This window comes from Myripristis murdjan, chromosome 15 (assembly GCF_902150065.1).
Source record: "Myripristis murdjan chromosome 15, fMyrMur1.1, whole genome shotgun sequence".
Classification (NCBI taxonomy): Eukaryota; Metazoa; Chordata; class Actinopteri; order Holocentriformes; family Holocentridae; genus Myripristis; species Myripristis murdjan.
Window position 1 is genome coordinate 6076894 of NC_043994.1, and position 18480 is coordinate 6095373.

Below are 18480 nucleotides of genomic sequence, written 5' to 3' on the forward strand. Positions count from 1 at the left end.
ATGAGACATGAATGGAAAAGATAAGTATAATAGAGAACAAACTTTGGACCCTGACACATTGTTTCAGCAGTGAACTAGCAGAGTAGTTTATGCTCCACATCTAGTAGTTACATAGCACTTCTGTTGCTGAGCCCTCAGGACATACTGTAATTCAAGCCCCGAGGGACCTCTGGCCTCCTCTGTGTATCTGTTGGTTTTCTTGACTTTTGCTGAAATCTGCTCTTTTGCAGGTTCTGCAGCTCGGATCAGATATTCTACCTCAGTATAAGCAAGAGACCCCCAAGACCCCTCCTCACATCATCCTCCACTATTGCCTCTTCAAGACCACCTGGGACTGGGTAATCCTCATCCTCACGTTTTACACAGCCATCATGGTGCCCTACAACGTCTCCTTCAAGACGAAGCAGAACAACGTGACGTGGCTGGTGGTGGACAGTATTGTGGACGTCATCTTCTTGGTGGACATTGTTTTAAACTTCCACACAACCTTTGTGGGACCCGCTGGCGAAGTAATTTCAGACCCAAAACTGATTCGAATGAACTACCTGAAGACGTGGTTTGTCATTGACCTGCTGTCCTGCCTGCCGTATGACGTCATCAACGCCTTTGAGAACGTAGACGAGGTGAGTCTTGCATTTTTCTAGATGTAATGAGGTGTGGGTACTGTCTTTTCTTTTTGTTTTGTTTTGTCATGGTGCAGTTAAAAATGTTTTAAAAGCATAGTTCAGGTTTTTGAGAACACCATTTGTTTTGATTTTTTTTATCTTGAAATTTGTACAGCATTTTTGTCAACATCTTTTTTTTTTCATTAGCTCTGTGAATGAAATTGACTTGACCTCTTATGAACACACTTTTAGTCCACCCAGAAACCACTTGCATCTGTGTTTTGATTAGAAATAATTAGCATTTGTTAGCAATGCTAGTAGGGCTGCTCAATTAATCAAATTTTAATCGTCAGAGTGAGAGTGGAGATCCAGGCTGCCGATTTAAGCACGTGTGAAGATGGCAGAGGGTGAGGCTGAGCAGCGTTGCCTGGTTGATAAAAAAGGTAGAACCACTTCATTAGTGTGGGTAGGGACGGTGTTTGCTATGGGCAATGTGGGCAACCGCCCAGGGCGCAATCTACTTGGTGGCGCCCTCCCAAAAAAAAAAAAAAAAAAAAAGACCACCATATTGACCCGCATAAAAGACGACCCTGATTTTAAGACAACCCCTCTTTTTCAAGACCCTTTTTTGGAAAAATAGGCTACTTTTCATATGGACAAAATCTTGTTTGAATAAAAAAGCCACCGGCTGGCATCAGGCAGGCCGGTAGTAACATGGAAGGGCGCAAGCCAGTAGGGCGGCAACATAGGCAGAACCACCACTGAGTGTGGGAACATTTTGGATTCCAAACATGTTCAGTAAATGCTGTTCCAAATTCAAAGACATAATTGTGTAAATAATCATGATTTCAATATTTACCAAAATAATCGTGATTATGATTTTTTCCATAATCGAGCAGCCCTAAATGCTAGCAGGCAATCGAAATAAACAGTCTACACAGGAATACTCTCATGTTGGCATTTACTAGGCTACATATGCATGCTTTTCCACCATATATGTCTGTGAATGGCCAAGTCTTATTCTACAACAAGGAAGATACATGTTCACTCTCGTATAAGTCTAATAAACAATAGACCATAAAAATGGTTCATATTTTAGGGTTTCTTAGCTTCAGAAAGAGCTATTCTAATCTATATAGTGTGGGTCCCTTGCCAGGGACGGTTTTTGCTATGGGCAATGTGGGCAACTGCCCAGGGCGCAATCTACTTGAGGGCGCACAAGCACCGTCCAAAAAAAAAAAAAAAAAAAAATCGTTTCTAGACTAATATCGCTCATTTCCATGTCAAGGGCGCCCCTACTACCATGTCAACTTGCTGCTGAGAGTCATGTATACAGGTCGTGTGTGTCAGAAGAAAAGGCAAGGGGGAGGGGGGCGCGGGGGATCAACTTGCGACTGCAGAGGCTGTGCGCAGGTTGTGAGTCTCAGGAAAAGCAAAGGGGAGGGGGGCGGGGGATAGACTAACCTCTGATATGAAAGATCCCAGGCCAAACAAACCAAACTGCTGCTTCCAAATAAATTGTATTTCATTCATAAAATTAATATATACCCCTTATAGCTACATGTAGTTTATTGGGTTATGTGAAAATGCCAAACAACAACAACAACAACAAAAAGTCAATGGAGTATCATGGACAAAAGGCCAAAAAAAACATCAGGTGCCCAGTTCAGAAAGAGAAGGAGAGAAGAAGAGGAGAAACGTTCAAAAGATAAAGGTATGCAAGTCTCTATGCATGACGTTAATTGTGCATGTAATGAAACAGTAGCCTATACCCTATTTATTAGCCTCTTGCTAATATGTTGCCACTTAGCCACAGAAGTTTTTTTTTTTTTTTTTTTTTTTTTTTTTTGGGGGGGGTTTTAGTTTTGCTGAACTAGCAACTATTAGAATTTTAGGCATCATGTCATGGAATTAATTTCACCCATAGGCTAGTTTGTGTTTGCAACACAACAAGTGCAAGTTCACATTGGCCTGTTAGTCTGTGGATTTGGTAAACAATACATCCTGACTGTGGAATTTTTAATTTTTTTTGCTATACATGGGTCTATGGTAACCTAAATAACTTCCTATACACTGACATGACATTTTGTAAGCTATATGTGATAGCTTTATGAGTAATTTCTAGTGTGTTATTCTTAGTTAATAGGATGTTAACAAATAATAGGCCTGATGTGGTGGGGGTGGGGGGTGGGGAGGTGGGGGATGGTTCGCCCAGGGCGCAAAACTAGCCAGGACCGCCTCTGTCCCTTGCTATGAATGCCAAGTTCACTGCCATGTTGGCATGAACAATTAGAAGAGGAGGTTCACGGCAGGGAGTTGGGTTTCCATCCAAAATGTTTTGCATATTTCAAGCGCATCTTGAAAATTCGATAGAAAATGCAAATTAATGCGAGTTTCCATCAACTACATTTTGTGAATCATCCCGAAAAGGACGCTTTAATATGATTTAATCAAATGCCCATGGCCAAACAGAAGCTGGAGAGGTTGAAAGACCTGCTTGCTGTGGGAAGAGTAGTTATTACAGTCTTCAGTATAAATGGCTGATCAAATGCAGCCAAGAGACACAGGAGAGACTGTGTAATGGCTCATTTTATTGTGATCAGGTGTCATCCACCATTTATGAGAGCTGTGCCATGCTGATTGCTCCGTGGCATAGCACGCCTCCAAGTTCACTACTTAGAGTCCAAAATCACTCCCTCCCAGTTCACAGGTCAGCATTTCACAGAGCAGCGTAGCATCTCTTCTGCTGTGGTGTTTGTTGTCTGACATTGCTCTCCGGCTCCCTACTACACCATCAGTATGCAAATATTGTGTTTCCAGCTCCCATTTAGTGCATTAACTCTTTCGAAAAAGGCAAAAACCACCTCAAGTGAATATAGAAACATTTGTGAAACTGAGGAACATTTTTAAAATTTTGCCATCTCCATTAACCTTTTCTAATGCGATACCTCAAAATGCATATAAAAATATGTTGATGGAAATAAGGCTACTGAAATTATAACAGTGTCTTCTTTCATGAGTAGCTCTCTGATTCTGACATCTCTTCCATGTCAACCATGACGGCTGACAATTTCAGCATTGAATGTTTACAGTTGACCCTGTAGCACTGGTGAGGTTAGTATTCAGCTGCATGATTCATCTGCAAGACAGTAATACAGAATCACTTAGTGCTCCTTTAAAATGAACCAGACAACTTGATTGTGTATTCTTGTACTGCAGACATCAGCTGTTGTCTGTCAGAGCTTCTGTACTCTGCCTGCTCAAGTGTGGTCACACACCCAAATCCAGATCCTAGAGTGCTAACACAAAGTATGTGAGTAGATAGGCCTTCTAAGGTGACTGACCTCAAACCTCATAGACACTCACTCTTGTTTAATAATTACATTAGATCCTGTTTACCAGTTAACGCTCTGTGTATTGACTATGAAATAATGTTTGAAAGTGCATAATGAAATGCTTGCTTGTGAAATTATAGATGCTAAACCCTAATGAGCGTTGCTCCCTGCACAACAGTTTGGAGTTGTATGACAGAATCCTGAAATAATTGGCTCATTTGAATTGGAGAATCAAGAATTGTTTGCAATATTGAATATGAATCAAGGGAGAAATGACACTGAAGAGTGGCTGATCAGAGAGAAGTCTAAAAATTGATGGACCGTTCTCTTCTTCTTCTTCTTCTTTTTTTTTTCACCCATTACTAAGATGTAACACACACACAGAATTCATTTTTATGTAACCTCTCTATACTTAAGTTAAGAGAAGAATAAACAGTTTGTATGGACAAAATGGGAATCGGGCAGCAAGGTGAAGCAAGACATGGACAGTTATGTTTGAAAGGTAAAAATAAGGGGGGACTCTTTCCCTTGTAACTGTCAACTGTTTTTTTTTTTTTTTTTTTTTTTTTTTTTTTTCTCAGCTTTAATCAGGAATTCACCTGTCAGGTAAGTATCTGTTTATTTTCCGTCTTCCTATTTTATTTCTAGTTAGAATGCTAATTTAGCTCACTGTCATTAGTCGGGCACTCCTGAAGTTATTTAATTATATTTTGTCTTCTTATGGGGTTGAGTCCTATTTTATGGTGCATCTGATTCTACTGGTGATAACTTTAATTTTCCTCTTTTTAAACTCAACTCAAATACCAACTAGTTCCCTTAATGGCGCTTCATAACCAACCCCCCAAAAATGATTAAATAACAAATAAATAAAAAAGCATTTTCGTACCCAGAATTGTATTGGTGTTGCTCTTACTGCATTAACCTGTACTGTCACCCACATAACAGACTGTATGTGAGTATAGAAGCTTGACAAGCTTTAGTACTCCCTATGTTCCACATTTACAATAATAAACTCTCAAAATTGGAAGGCCAGTCTAAGAACACTCACAATCCACTCGATGTAGCAGCACATCATGTAAACGTGAACTCAAGTTAAATGAACAGTTAAATGTATGCTGTGGTGTTAATAAGGCGGTGGGTCGAAGAATTCAGTTTGGTGAGTTACTGTGTAAATATATCCATGGCAGCAGTTCAACTCAGACTGTGTTGGATTGATCGGCTGTTAGAGCACAATGCAAGTGTCTTCTCACTGAGTTGAAACTCCTTGTACTCTGATGTGTGGAGCGATTGCATGTTTTTGTCATACCATTCTTTGTTGAAGCTCAGTAATTCAAGCATCTTTCTCCTTCTTCTGATCAGCTCATGGGTTTAGCTCGCCACTCCAGAAACAACTGCACTCCTCTCCCCCAGAAACAAGCTGGGCTGAAGACTCCAAAGATGTTGAAGAATCACAGTCGAGTGAAGACAGCAAAAGAAGACCTGGCTTCGTACCCACAAAGCCAGGAAAATTATTATTACCCAGTTCAAATGCATTCTTTCCCACTTTAAGTATTAGTCAACTGTAATCTGTTACTTCAACAAAATAAAATTGTCACTGCTCCTTTAACAGCTTGTAGTGTCATGTTTCTCTCATTCAGAATCAAGACACACATATGCCTTATATATGTGGCAACTACACATATCACATTGCATAGGATAGCTTCAGCTCTTTTCATGAAAGCTAACTAAAGGACTGAATCATTGCTAATTAGGTGCCCTGATTCAAACTGTATCATATTCTCAAGCAGGCATTTTGAGTGGCAGCTTTTTTGTTTTTAGTTCTGCGTGGACGGCTCGGTGACATCTCACTGTTTTACAGTCCCCTCACATGGGGGTTCATTATATGCTGCTGTTGGGTGGTTTGCTGAAATTCTGAGCTCTCTTGTTGAGTGGTTTGGCCGGTCTGTTGTTCTTTCACGCTGCACTGTGAAGATAACTGGTTTTGTTTCATTTGGTGTTCAGTTATGAAATTGCATTGTTTGTCCATCCATTTATTTCAGCCCTCTGTAAGGAGACAGTACATCATCACAGGAAGCTCAGATATTAACATGCACATTTGCTGATGAAATTTTAAATTGAATTTACCTACAAAATAAGCAACTAATACCGAAATGTGTATCTGCAGCTGAGTCTGATTGAAAATCAGTTCTATCTCTGAGGTACAACTGGAGCTGCTGCATCATGCCCAAATGTTCCTTGAGATCATTGTTTTCTGTACTTCACACACACACGCACACACACACGCACACACACACACACACACACACACACACACTACATTGATTAAATGTAGCCTCAGGGCTGTGTGCTTGCCGGTTTTCATTATATCTATGGATCATTGTGTGTCTATGTGTGTGAGTGCTTAAATGTGTTATGTGTCAGCACGTGCATGTGTGAGTATATGTTTTGGTGACAGCTCATGTGCTGAAAACGCTGTGATAGCGTTGAAAGGCCCAATGTGTCACACAGTGGCAGCACAGTGTATGTTAGCTCTCGGGGCTGTCCGGTGCAGGAGCACTGTGAAATGCTGTGGTAATGCTTAAAAGACTTGTTTGTGGGCAGCGAGCAGCAAGCACTGAGTTGTATCTGCTGGTACAGCATTTTGCTCCATTCTACTCTTTCAATGTTTCAGCATCCAAAAATGCTGACAAGTTCAAGTGGCCAGAGCAGAAGTCGGCAAAGGTCAGGAGCCGGGAAAAACAATCGCCGTTTTGGGCATTTGAAGTCACAGGGAAGTAACAGTATTCGTTACACTCGAGCCATTATGTCATCAGGAACCATTTTTATTTTGTGAGCTGTACAACAGCTTCATTCTTTTGGCCTCATACTCCAAATATATTATTTTACATTTGGAAGTGCCAAGTGGTGCAGGGTTGGACGATATGACCAAAAATGTTATCAAGATAAAATTGATAGGGTTCTGATACCTGGACTTTGGGTACTGACCGATAGCAGAGCTCTTTTTACTTGATTATCACTAATGATTCTTGATTATTATGGTGTTGTTGGTATTATGTGTAAGGTTAAATGTACTGACCCACATGAAAGGTCTTAGTAAAAGAGAAAAAAAAGATATATAAAATAAAACATTAAATTTAAACGTCTTCCAAAGCAATTTATTTGAACTGTAGGTTAAGTGGTTTCATATACAAACAGGTGTAGGAGTGCAAATTGCTATGGCCACTCCTTTAATGTTTTGAAAAACAAAAACAAACAGCTGCATAGGAGTGCATTGTTAACTCCACTGTGGCACTATACCCTAATCAGCCCAATGCATCTGGGAAGGCATTGCTGAAGAAGAAACCTCTGTGTCCACTAGCTACAGCCAGGCTAACAGACTATTTCAACAGATTAACCACAGAAATATTATAGAAATACTACAGGTGTCATTGTGTCTGCACGTCTATCGCGTGTTGGTTTGTGGATTGGCAACATCAGTCTCATATCTGATTTGTGAATTATGTCTGGATTGGCACCAATAGAGATAACTGTATTGTTATTATGCTAATCTCCTTTAGCCTAATAAAATGACACAGCTTGTGGTGTGCGTGTCTCCTTGCTCGTAACTGGGCATGCAAGCTGACCTTTCTCTTCCTGACATGTGATTGGTTGTTTGCTTGTCATGTCCGTGCCTGCTAGACCAAATGTCCGAAAACGTTGCGCAGTAATGGCTTTTTCCATGTAGAAAACTAGTAGTTGAATTTGAATTTGTTTATTTCTGTGGTCATTATTCAGCTGTTTTTTTGTACCACAATATAATATGTTTATAATTATTGTACAAAATGTATCATTTTTTTGTTCTAGGATGCCTAACAACACTAATGAAAACTATCCTTTTGGCTGACTCGTATATTTACATTTGTTTGAATGTTGATTAATATACATTGTCCCTTCTCAAATAAACAATAAAATGAAAAAATCAAGCTGGAGCTGGAAAGTTCAAAAGGCAGTTTAACAAGATGGTCTGAAAAATCTGATGTTTCTGATGGGATTGTTTTATGATTATTTTATGTTTTTGTGTTCATCGCTTGCCATCGCTTTAACAAACCAAACTCTAAACAACAGCATAATCTAGCATGGCACTGTTTTTTCGGGCTAACTGCTAGTTTTATCATCAAGTTTACTCTTCTCAGATGGAAATCTGAAAAATCTTAACCCTTCTCTACTTTTTACTGTTATCGCACACCCCCAAACACAAGGTTTCACTATTTTCTCTTGAGCTGGACTTATATCACAGCTGCTACTTGTTTTATTCATCCCAGTTGCTCCTTGCCATTGCACTTGGACATGACACTGAGGTTTTCTATCTGAAAATAATTGTAAACAAATACTGTGATCCGGACGATTTTCGCACGATTGGCCTTTTGTATGTCAGTCCTGGAAATATAAAATGCAAATATGTTGCAAGTCAATCAATCTTTTTTAATATTTATAATGAGGAAATATCTATTGTGATAATTGTTATTAAGTGTTGATTTAAGTGAACACCTTTTAGATTCAACCCTAAAAACCACAGGACAGGCACATAGTTTGATAGCTGAGTCCACATGGTTCTCACCATTATGCATACTCATGGACCATATTCACACAGTGGCTGTGTCGCTCTGCTCCTCATTTTGCCGATTTCAGTAATTGCAGCTTTAAGTGTACATTGTCGGTAAGAAAGGGCTGGACACACTGGGTGCGGCTGTACAATAACATCAAAGCTATGAGCCTCCAGTTGCAGGATAGTCTCTTTTTGTGGCTCTATGAGAGCTCAGTGACTCCAATTTGCTCCAAATTGCTTTGAGGCAGCACATGGCAGGGCTAAATGAGAGCGAGTACACAATTGTCAGTGTTATTAAACCGGCACTGATACATCACACTCCTGCCACAGACCTTAACGACTGACATGAATAACTTTGATGGCTGTTTCTCCCCCAACAGATTTCCAGCTAGGGAAGGGAGGATCAGTGAACAGCTGACAAAGATATTCTTGGCAGTCTTAAAGCTCTGTGTTGCAGGATCACGTCAATTCACGACTGATCCAACCTCTGTCACTGTGTCACCTCACATTCAAAACAGTGAGAGCTGAAGCTGAAACAAAACAAATGTCTTGCTGTCCAGACACTCCACAGTTTGTGTGACAGGTTTTGCTTGAGTCTGCATCGGACTGCATATGCTTTACAAACACAGATAACATATGATTTTTTGTGTTCTTCTCATGTGACACCTTTATTTAATATTGCTTTTCTCATCGCTTATTACTGATCAGGTTATGTCTCACTCACATGTGTTTTTTTGTTTCTTTGTCATTCCTCTGTTTTGTTTGCATGGGCCCTTCCTCTTCTGCCTGTTTTCATGCATGGAACGTGATGGGAAGAATTGGAACCACCGAGCTGTCACTCAAGTAGGCTCCAGTTTGATTAGACTATGATAACCATCAATATTATTATTTTTTTCCCAGCAGATTACCGCCTGTTTTACAACTACACGCACATCCACACTCACTTCACACTGCAAAAAGAAACAGGCTGCACATTGCTTACATTTCCTGTGACATTTTGTGCACATCAGTCACCTATGATGCTTGATGGTGCACAAAATATATGCCACAGCAAATGTATGAGACCATACATTTGTAACGTATCATTGCCAGTAGTTTGCACTCTGGGTGTTTTTAAAATTGAACAACAGCTTCATAGCAGCTGCATGACACATCCACAAGAAATATTTTTTCATGTGATGCTTGTGTAATTCTCTCATGTTTGACATATTGCAGCATTGAATTATCCTCTAGTTTATTTTCAGAGTGGAGGCCTACATTTTTAAAATCAAAGTCATAAAGGAAATGATGTTTTTTTTTTTTTTTTTTTTTTTAAAAAAAGAAAATAAAAGAACTAAAACCATGCATTATTAAGAAGGAAGGAAAACAGTTACTGAAGCTGTTCTCAGACATTGTTTATTATTATGCCTCAGCTCTTTTTTTTATCCACCTTTCTATGAGCTGCTCATTCCCTGTTTTCATATTATAGTGTATTTTCTCCATTTTGCACATCTGGCTGACTAAGCCATTTTTTGGCATGTCAAAAGTTCAAATTAATTATTGTATTGACATGATTTAAGAGTCTATTAAAGGCAATAATGTAAAGGATTGCCAATAATATTTATGACCACTAGTGGTGCTATAGTGCACACAAGAAAAACAGGATCTCCGTTTTGTTTCCAGGAGCACAGGGGCGACTTATTGCACACTCAGAATATTCAAATATAGTTAAGGCTTTGCAAATGTTTTTAGTGATAGAAAAAGTAATCCGTGTTCATGTTTATTTGGCCTTAAGGACACACACAGTCTTTTTTGGTGAGACGTTTTCAATGTAAATAAAACCAAGTCTGTTTACAAGGACAGCTGCATTGGGCACCTTTAACCACGGACTCAGCTCTGTCAGAGGAATGACAAGAATTTTAGATACTTTTAAGACAAGTGAAAAAAAGAGAAAAAAAAAACAGAAGAAATGGAATTTACTCTAACATAATTCTTGAAAGTATAATTTTAAACCAAATAATGGATTCTTGTCATAGGATAGAAGTCAAATCAAGTCTCCATTTGACAAATGGGTTTTGGCAAAAATATAGATAGATAGATCGATAGATAGATAGATAGATAGATAGAAAGATAGATAGATAGATATAGACACAGATTCATAGAGTCTTACAGTAGAGCTGAACTACAGACTCCATGATGGTAACTGAGCAGAGCTGGGAGCTCAGGTCTGTAAGAGGCTGAGGTGTCTGGCTGGTAGTGAGATCGGATCAAGTGACACCCGGTGCTGCAGTTGTACTCTCACTGTACACCACAGCACATTAGCAAGATCAATATCCCATCACACAATACCGCCACCACAAGAAAGAAATCCCGTACACTCACACACAGTGCAGCAGACTGGCTCGACTGTGATGGCCATTGTGTCGTTGAATTTAACACCGAGTGGGCGTTTCAATATCCAGTGTAGCTGAGTAGACATCTAGCTGCTCGTTATGTAACCTCTATAAGTTGTAAACTGGCATTACATTGTGTGAGTGTGTGTTAAATCAGGTCAGGAGAGAGTTCAACCTTTTAAATGTTGTGTTTTTCCTTGATTGCATGCTTAACTTTGTCTGTTAAAGCAGCACTTTTTGAATGTGCTGAATAGTACTTGAAAGAATTATGATCCAGGCAGGAAACCATTTTGAGAAATTGCTGTAAAACTACAGTCACCCCATAATAAACCAGATTAACTGTCCTGAAGCACTAGTGCTTTTAAGATTAATTTCTAATTAGTCACTTCTGTCCAGTGAAAACTGCATATCTCCAGAATGTCAAGAATCAGAGAAAGACAGTCTTGTTTTTAGCTTGACGACTGTACATGTTTCAGTGTATATAATTACTTTTATAAAACTTTCTTAATGCCTATGGTTGCAGAACCTTCTTAACCAATATAGGAGCTTTATTGAACTTAATCAGTTCTTTGGGTGAAGAATAAATCAAGTGCCAAGTCCTTTTGTTAAACAGCAGATTTTTTCCCCCCCAAAATCTCATTATTTGAAGCTACACTAATCAAAATAGTTGAGGGTTAGTTCAGGTGAAAACATTTTAGATTCAATTGCCAAAGAAAAAAAAAATCAAGTTCAAGTTACAAAAAGTATTGTTGTTGGTTTTATACATCCAAAATTTAAAACAGCATATACTGCATACTTTCAGATGTTATCTAACATGTACTGATATGATTGTACTTCATGATATGAAGTAACAACAGGCATGGATATGATTATGATTTCTTATCTGTTGTTGAGGTAAAAGGCCGCTTTATTGAATCTGACTTTTGCCTCTCTCCATCTCCCGTCTTGTCCCTCTCCCAGGGGATCAGCAGTCTGTTCAGCTCACTGAAGGTGGTGCGACTGCTCCGTTTGGGTCGGGTCGCTCGCAAACTGGATCACTACATTGAGTATGGGGCAGCTGTGCTGGTCCTGCTGGTGTGTGTTTTTGGACTGGCCGCTCACTGGCTAGCCTGCATTTGGTATGGTTAATGTCATGGCATTTTCTTTTTGCTTTCTTTATTTAGTTTTCACCAGTCAGCATGCAACCAAACAGCCCATTCCACCCAATCCAGTCCATATAACTAGACATACAAATAAAAATTCATAGGTTATTTACTTACACATAAAACACATTACTAATAATAAATAACTGCTAGTGGGTAGATAGACAGATAGGTAGATTGGGGTCAGTTTTTTGTCATGTCTTAAAAAGCATTAACATATTTTTACATTTGATATGCCCAATGTCCCTCCATTATCATAATATGATTATGGTTTATATGATACAGTATTAAACATAACCAGCCAATAGTTGTGGTAATTAAAGTGTTTAAAATGATTTTGTGTCAACATCCTTGTTTTAATCCAAAAAATGAGTGGTATTAATGTGTACACTGCGTTGAGTTATTGTAGTTAAAAGAACGAATGTTTCTTCATTAATATGCAAATGTATGCAGCAAAATCAACTCTCAAGAAAGGGATTACATACAGACAAATACACAGACAGATACCACTGTGATGACATAACATTCGGATCGTGTGCCATGGTGGCAGGACATAAAATCAAGGAACATTTGCCCATAATAGACTCTGTTTGTCCATTTTATTGACATATATTACAACATATTTACAACTATGAATAATGGCAGCAACATAGATCCAGACCAACTCTTGTGCAACCAATTTCACCCTGACCTTTGTGGCCATATCGACAGACAATGACCAGGTTTAAAGCACCGTCTGTGACTGTGAATTATCATGTCACCGCTCATATTTACCAACATTTTTTCCCCTCTCACTGCACATGCAGGTACAGCATTGGCGATTATGAGGTTATTGATGAAGAAACCAATATTGTGCGTGTGGATAGTTGGCTCTATATCCTGGCTGAGACGGTGGGGACGCCGTACCGCTTCAATGCCAGTGGGTCAGGAAAGTGGGAAGGTGGCCCGAACAAGGACTCTGTCTATATCACATCCTTATACTTCACCATGACCAGCCTGACCAGCATCGGCTTTGGAAACATCGCCCCAACTACAGATGGAGAGAAAATCTTTGCCGTGGCTATGATGATGATTGGATGTGAGTAGGTTTTTTATTATTATTTTTTTTTCTTTTATCCAATGTAGGGTATACATGATACACTAAAGATGATTCGTTTAACTATGCTCTTTAAAGCTGCAATCCACTGTGGTAGTTGTAGAAATTAATCAGGGATAAAGCTGGAGAAATCATTAGATTGTGATCCTAGTAAGATTTCAAAGTCTTCAGCAACCTAGAATATGCTGCTCAAATTTAACACCCTTTATTCTAAATTCATATTTGTCCTCTTCAGCACTTTGGCATAAAATATATTTGTCTTTAACCAGTATTATTTATTTATAGAGTTGGGTCTAAATAGCTGTATTTGGAATTTGAAAAAGCTGACAGTTATGACGGATGTGTCGTTACCCAATTTTACACATTTTTATCATTCTGGGAATTAATCCAGAATCAAAACATCTATTTCTAGCTTCATTTAGGTAAAACGCGGCAAAGTACCTCTCACTGAAGTTCATCACTGTTGTGTCCAGTGTAAAAGAATGACTTGCTGGGTATTATGGGTATAATACTTTACAAGTATCAAAATGCATGGAGCGAAGAAATAGTAGTCTGTCTAATGAGTCAGGAAAACGGAAATGGCGTAGAAAAAAACAATCCTGTCCTTAAAGTGACACTGAAAAATATTTAAACTTTGGAAGCCTTTAAAAGTTTCAAATTGCATCCAAAACTTGCTGTGTTCACCATGGTGTCAGTCTCTTTTTCAGTCCCATCAAGAGTGTTGTCAGCTGCAGCCTGTCCACACTAAATCAATTCTGAATCATATTGAATCATTATGATACTGAGATGCTGGTTCTGCTAATACATTCCTCACACAGGGTCCCAGTGTATTTGATAAAACCACAGTTGATGAAAACATGAAAATGCTATGAGCTGGTGATGGGGAAGTTGATCCATAGTGCCTTAAAACAGCATCTGAGGAGGATGAAGAGGAAGAGGAGGCTTTGTCTTAGACATTGTTTAGTGTGCATTTGCACCAGATGTGGTGGCTTGTTGGTACGTTTTAAGATGCTAAAGATACAATTTCTTTTACACTTAAGAATATGGAAGGGATAAATCCAAACAAAAAAGCCATCAGATATCCCAGTATTTGAAAAAAATGAGGTAAAATTACACCCATATGAACAGTGCATGGTCAACATGTTCAAAAGCATTACATTGATTTTTTTTTTTTTTAAAGGACAGTGCCTTTAAAAAGCAAAAATGTGTCTCACAACTCATGGTTAATTAATTGATGCATACAGATAAAAATAGCAGCTGCTGCTGTAAATAACCAACATGGGATTCTGATTTTGCTATGAAGCCTGACTACTCCCACTGACAAAGAGATCTGAAATGTAGAGAAAAGAAAAGCGTGCATTTGCACAGTTTGTTCCTCTTTCCCCATCTAGAGATTAAACATTTATAAGGTATCTGCTGCTTGTGTGGCTCATAATACAGTGTGCAGCGCACTGCCTTAATGTGTGACTGCATGCGGAGCAGCAGCACCTCCAAGCAATAACTGACACCGCCGGATCAATTTAGCACAGCACTCGCTGCAATCTCTCTGCAATCACTCCTCACCTCCACTGTAGTTTTCCCAGCCATAATCTCAACCCTGCAAGGGGAGACTCACAGCCCCTCCTTAGTTTGGGCATTCGGTATATGAGTAATACTATCAACGACACTTGGAAACTCAGACTTACCTCTGTCTGACTTTTTCATTGTGAAATACAAATGATCTTAAAACCTAAATATCTAAAAAGCAGTCAACCTTAAGAGGATTCACTCAGAGATGCAATCTACTTTAGTCCACGGCTGTTCTCTATGAAATATGGATGCCCTGATACTGTGCTATTTTTACCATCAGCACTGGATCGGTGTTGGCAGTAGAAGATCACAGTGTGACGAGGGATTGGGGGCTGGGATGGGGGGGCTATACATATGTCCTGTTGCCATAGCAACCGCTGGCCTGGGGCTTTAGTTTCTGACAACTGTCTTTTAAGTACCTTCAAACAAGCCAGCTGTTGGATGCCATACACAACACTGTGAGGAAGTTCCTCCCGTCAGTGAAGGAAGAGCTATGTTGGAGGCCGTGTGAACGTTTCCACATACACTAGCAGTGGTTTCTCTCTTACAGTGATTTCTGGTTGTCAAGTGTCTGAGCATGCCATCTATGAACAAGCCTGAGGTAGTTATCATTTCCAAAAGTTTGACAGTTTCAAATTAATCTTCAGATGTGACTCATTCAGACTTTCAAATTGATTTTTCAACTGATCATTTTGAAATTTTGGCATCTTCCGATGCACATCATTTAGAATGGACGTAGGCAGTTAGGTGGTATCTGCAACATACTTCAGCTCTGCACAGTACTGCTGCACCGCTCAGCAGTAGTGATGAAAGGATTTAAGTTGTGGTTATTCTTGCCCTTGAGGAGTTCATAGCACTTTTTAATTAGTGTTATTCCCCGTACAGTTTTTCAAGACTTTGATTATGTACTGTAAAATAAACAACAACGCGCGCAGGCGTGCATGCACACACGCTCCTACACACACATATACAGGTTACTGTCATCATCTGAGGATAATTGAAATGTGTGGTTGGCATGTTTCCTCTCCGTCCCTTCTAGCAGGGCTAATTAGGGCTTCATTGCCAAGAGAACACTACACACACAGAGCAGACATCTGATGTCTTTGATCCATACACACTCCAGCTGTTGCAACCTTCCAGTCCAACCACCTTGAATACGCACCGCTATACTTGGACATTTTTTTAACTCTTATATCACCAGGCAAGTTTCTGTAAAAGTATAGAGATACTAATGATAAGAGTGTAGCTATATGGGGAGGGATGGTGACACACACAAACACACACTTAAAAGGGAGCTGACCACTACAGTTCTGTTTTCTAAAATCTCCCAGCCACCCAGTAGCCCTGGATATTCACTATACATTTGGATCAATCAGTACAAGTTATGACACATTTGGTCTTATACATTATGAGATCCTTGTGACTCCAAATTGGGGGATTTTCTTGTTTTAACCTAAACTCATGGTTTTGGATTGAAGGTCTTCTTTGGTTTGAGAAAGTTTGGCCTCTGGCATCCTTTCAAAAGGATTTCAGTCGTCCAGCTAAGACAAGGCTGTTTTTCTTACTTCTGAAGTTGAGGTTGACATTTTGACAACAGTGACATAACAACATCTGACAGTAATATGATATGATCTACACTAGGAATGATGAAACCTTTTTATTTTTTGAAAAAGAGTCTTGAAAACTGTTACATCACCACCAATATATTGTCTATTTAAGCAACAGAGCACAAGAGGCCTGTGTGTTATAGTTAATAATATCACGGCCTTCAGCTTGTGCCTGTGACCATTGTTATTCACTGTGACACACAGTCTTCAAGTTTATGTGACATAAACAACATGGCCAGTGTTTTTCATGTGTGTGTCAATGTGTGTGCAGTTACCTGGGCCTATCTGATCCTCACCCTCAAACAGGTGTAGTGATGTAGTGATCTTGCAGTCTTCATCTTGGAAGCAGAAAACATTCTCTGATGTTTCAGGTCGTGTTAACATCTCCCAAAAGTAAACTTATTCATTTTCACCTTTTCCATCTTTTCCCAGCCCTCCTTTATGCCACCATCTTCGGTAACGTGACAACCATCTTCCAGCAAATGTATGCCAACACCAATCGTTACCATGAGATGCTGAACAGCGTCCGTGACTTCCTGAAACTCTACCAGGTGCCCAAGGGCTTGAGTGAAAGGGTGATGGACTATATCGCATCCACCTGGTCTATGTCTCGGGGCATAGATACTGAAAAGGTATTGCAAGCTGAAAGCCAGATGTTAAATGGCTCGCCTTTGTTTGCTTTCCTACATGGGGCTCTATTTTAACCATCTCAGTGCACGGTCTGAGGAGCATGGCATTCAGGGCATGTCCAAGTCCACTTGTGGAAGGGTCATTGCATCATGGTTCAAAAGGGTTGTAACAGGTCTCTTCATTAATCAAAGGTGTGTTTTGGGCATAAGATCCTTTAAAAGCCAGGTGTTCTTGCACCATAGCAGATTGCTCTTATAATGGGGCATTTTCTAGCTAAGAAGGAACGTTTCTCTGCTGAGGAAACAGATTTGCTTGTGCGCACAGTGGAAGGTCACAAGCAGCACTTAGGACCTGTTTTTTGTTGGTCAATCGCTCAATAGCTCTCGACTGCCTCAAGATAGCAATGTGTCAACCATGTGCCTGACCACACCTCATTTTAAGACCAACAAGCCCATGTGTGCTCAGATGGGTGCATTTGCCATTCACACAATGCAGGCACTGGACAGGAAAATGACAATTACCTTGGTTGGAATCTAGCAAAGATACTTGCATCGCACTTGGTGCTGCTTTGCGCCGGGTGTAAGATAGAGCCCATCATCTCTGCAAGTCAGAACTCTATTTTGCCAAGTTAAAGATCCAGTGCTGTGGCATTTTTAGAAGTAGATTTTCTAATTCAAGGTGTCTACTGTGCAATTTTGACTTTCCATAGTCCTAGCTCTGCTCTACATATCCATAGTGATTTTGACCAGTCATAATGCCAGGGCCACATAGCCACACTGTAACTTTGACTAGTCCTATGTTAAAATGGCTAAAAAGAATTGCCATAACAGTATGGCATTGCTGGTAGTGAAATTTCCTGACAACCCACCCCTTGCTGTGACTTTGTTGAAAAGCCACTGGTAAAGGTGCCTCATTCATTTGTTTTTATTTTCTTTCTAGAGAACATCAGCGTGTGTTAAATAAGTTTTTCCATGGCAGTTTAATGGGAGGTTATGAGGTTATTCTGTGTCCAGGTTTAGAGCCCTAAAAGCAGACACTGGCTAGGTGGGGTAAAGCATTTTGCTCAGTAATTGGCAGTTAGCACCAGCTCTCCTATTCAAATGATGCTAGAATGATTTAAGATGGTGAAATTCAAGCAGTTAAAGCTGAGAGCAGATAAATTCAACTAATGCAGCTCTGGTTGCTTGGGAGCCAGGATGCGCTCATATCACTGCATCCCATTTAAATTCACCTGTTCAAAAGCCAATTAGGGATTAAGAGGAAATTTTAAGATTTATTTCTCCATATTTGGAATGCAGCTAAATTATAATGAGGGGCTGATTCTGTACCCAGTGGTAACTTTTGGGTAAATCAGTGGCAAATATAATGTATTATTTTTGTGCTGGTGATATGTCAAGCTTGCAGTGCACCTGCAGTATGTATCATTGATCCATCTGGCTCCAGGCCATGCCAAAGGCTCTAAAAAAAAGCCACATAATCCCATTCCACTTGACATTCATCCTCAAAGAGATTTGTGTTGAAGGTGGTGCTTTACAACAA

At 39.7% G+C, this 18480-nt stretch overlaps 1 protein-coding gene across 1 annotated transcript in view; it reads left to right on the forward strand.

The window, feature by feature from the left end:
• Positions 1-18480, forward strand: part of kcnh1a (potassium voltage-gated channel, subfamily H (eag-related), member 1a) — a 42243-nt gene that overhangs the window by 14326 nt on the left and 9437 nt on the right. Inside the window, exons 6-9 of the mRNA XM_030070542.1 lie at positions 231-623; positions 11858-12015; positions 12846-13117; positions 16744-16943. Coding sequence (XP_029926402.1) covers positions 231-623; positions 11858-12015; positions 12846-13117; positions 16744-16943 — 1023 coding nt within the window. The remainder of the gene's footprint in view (positions 1-230; positions 624-11857; positions 12016-12845; positions 13118-16743; positions 16944-18480) is intronic.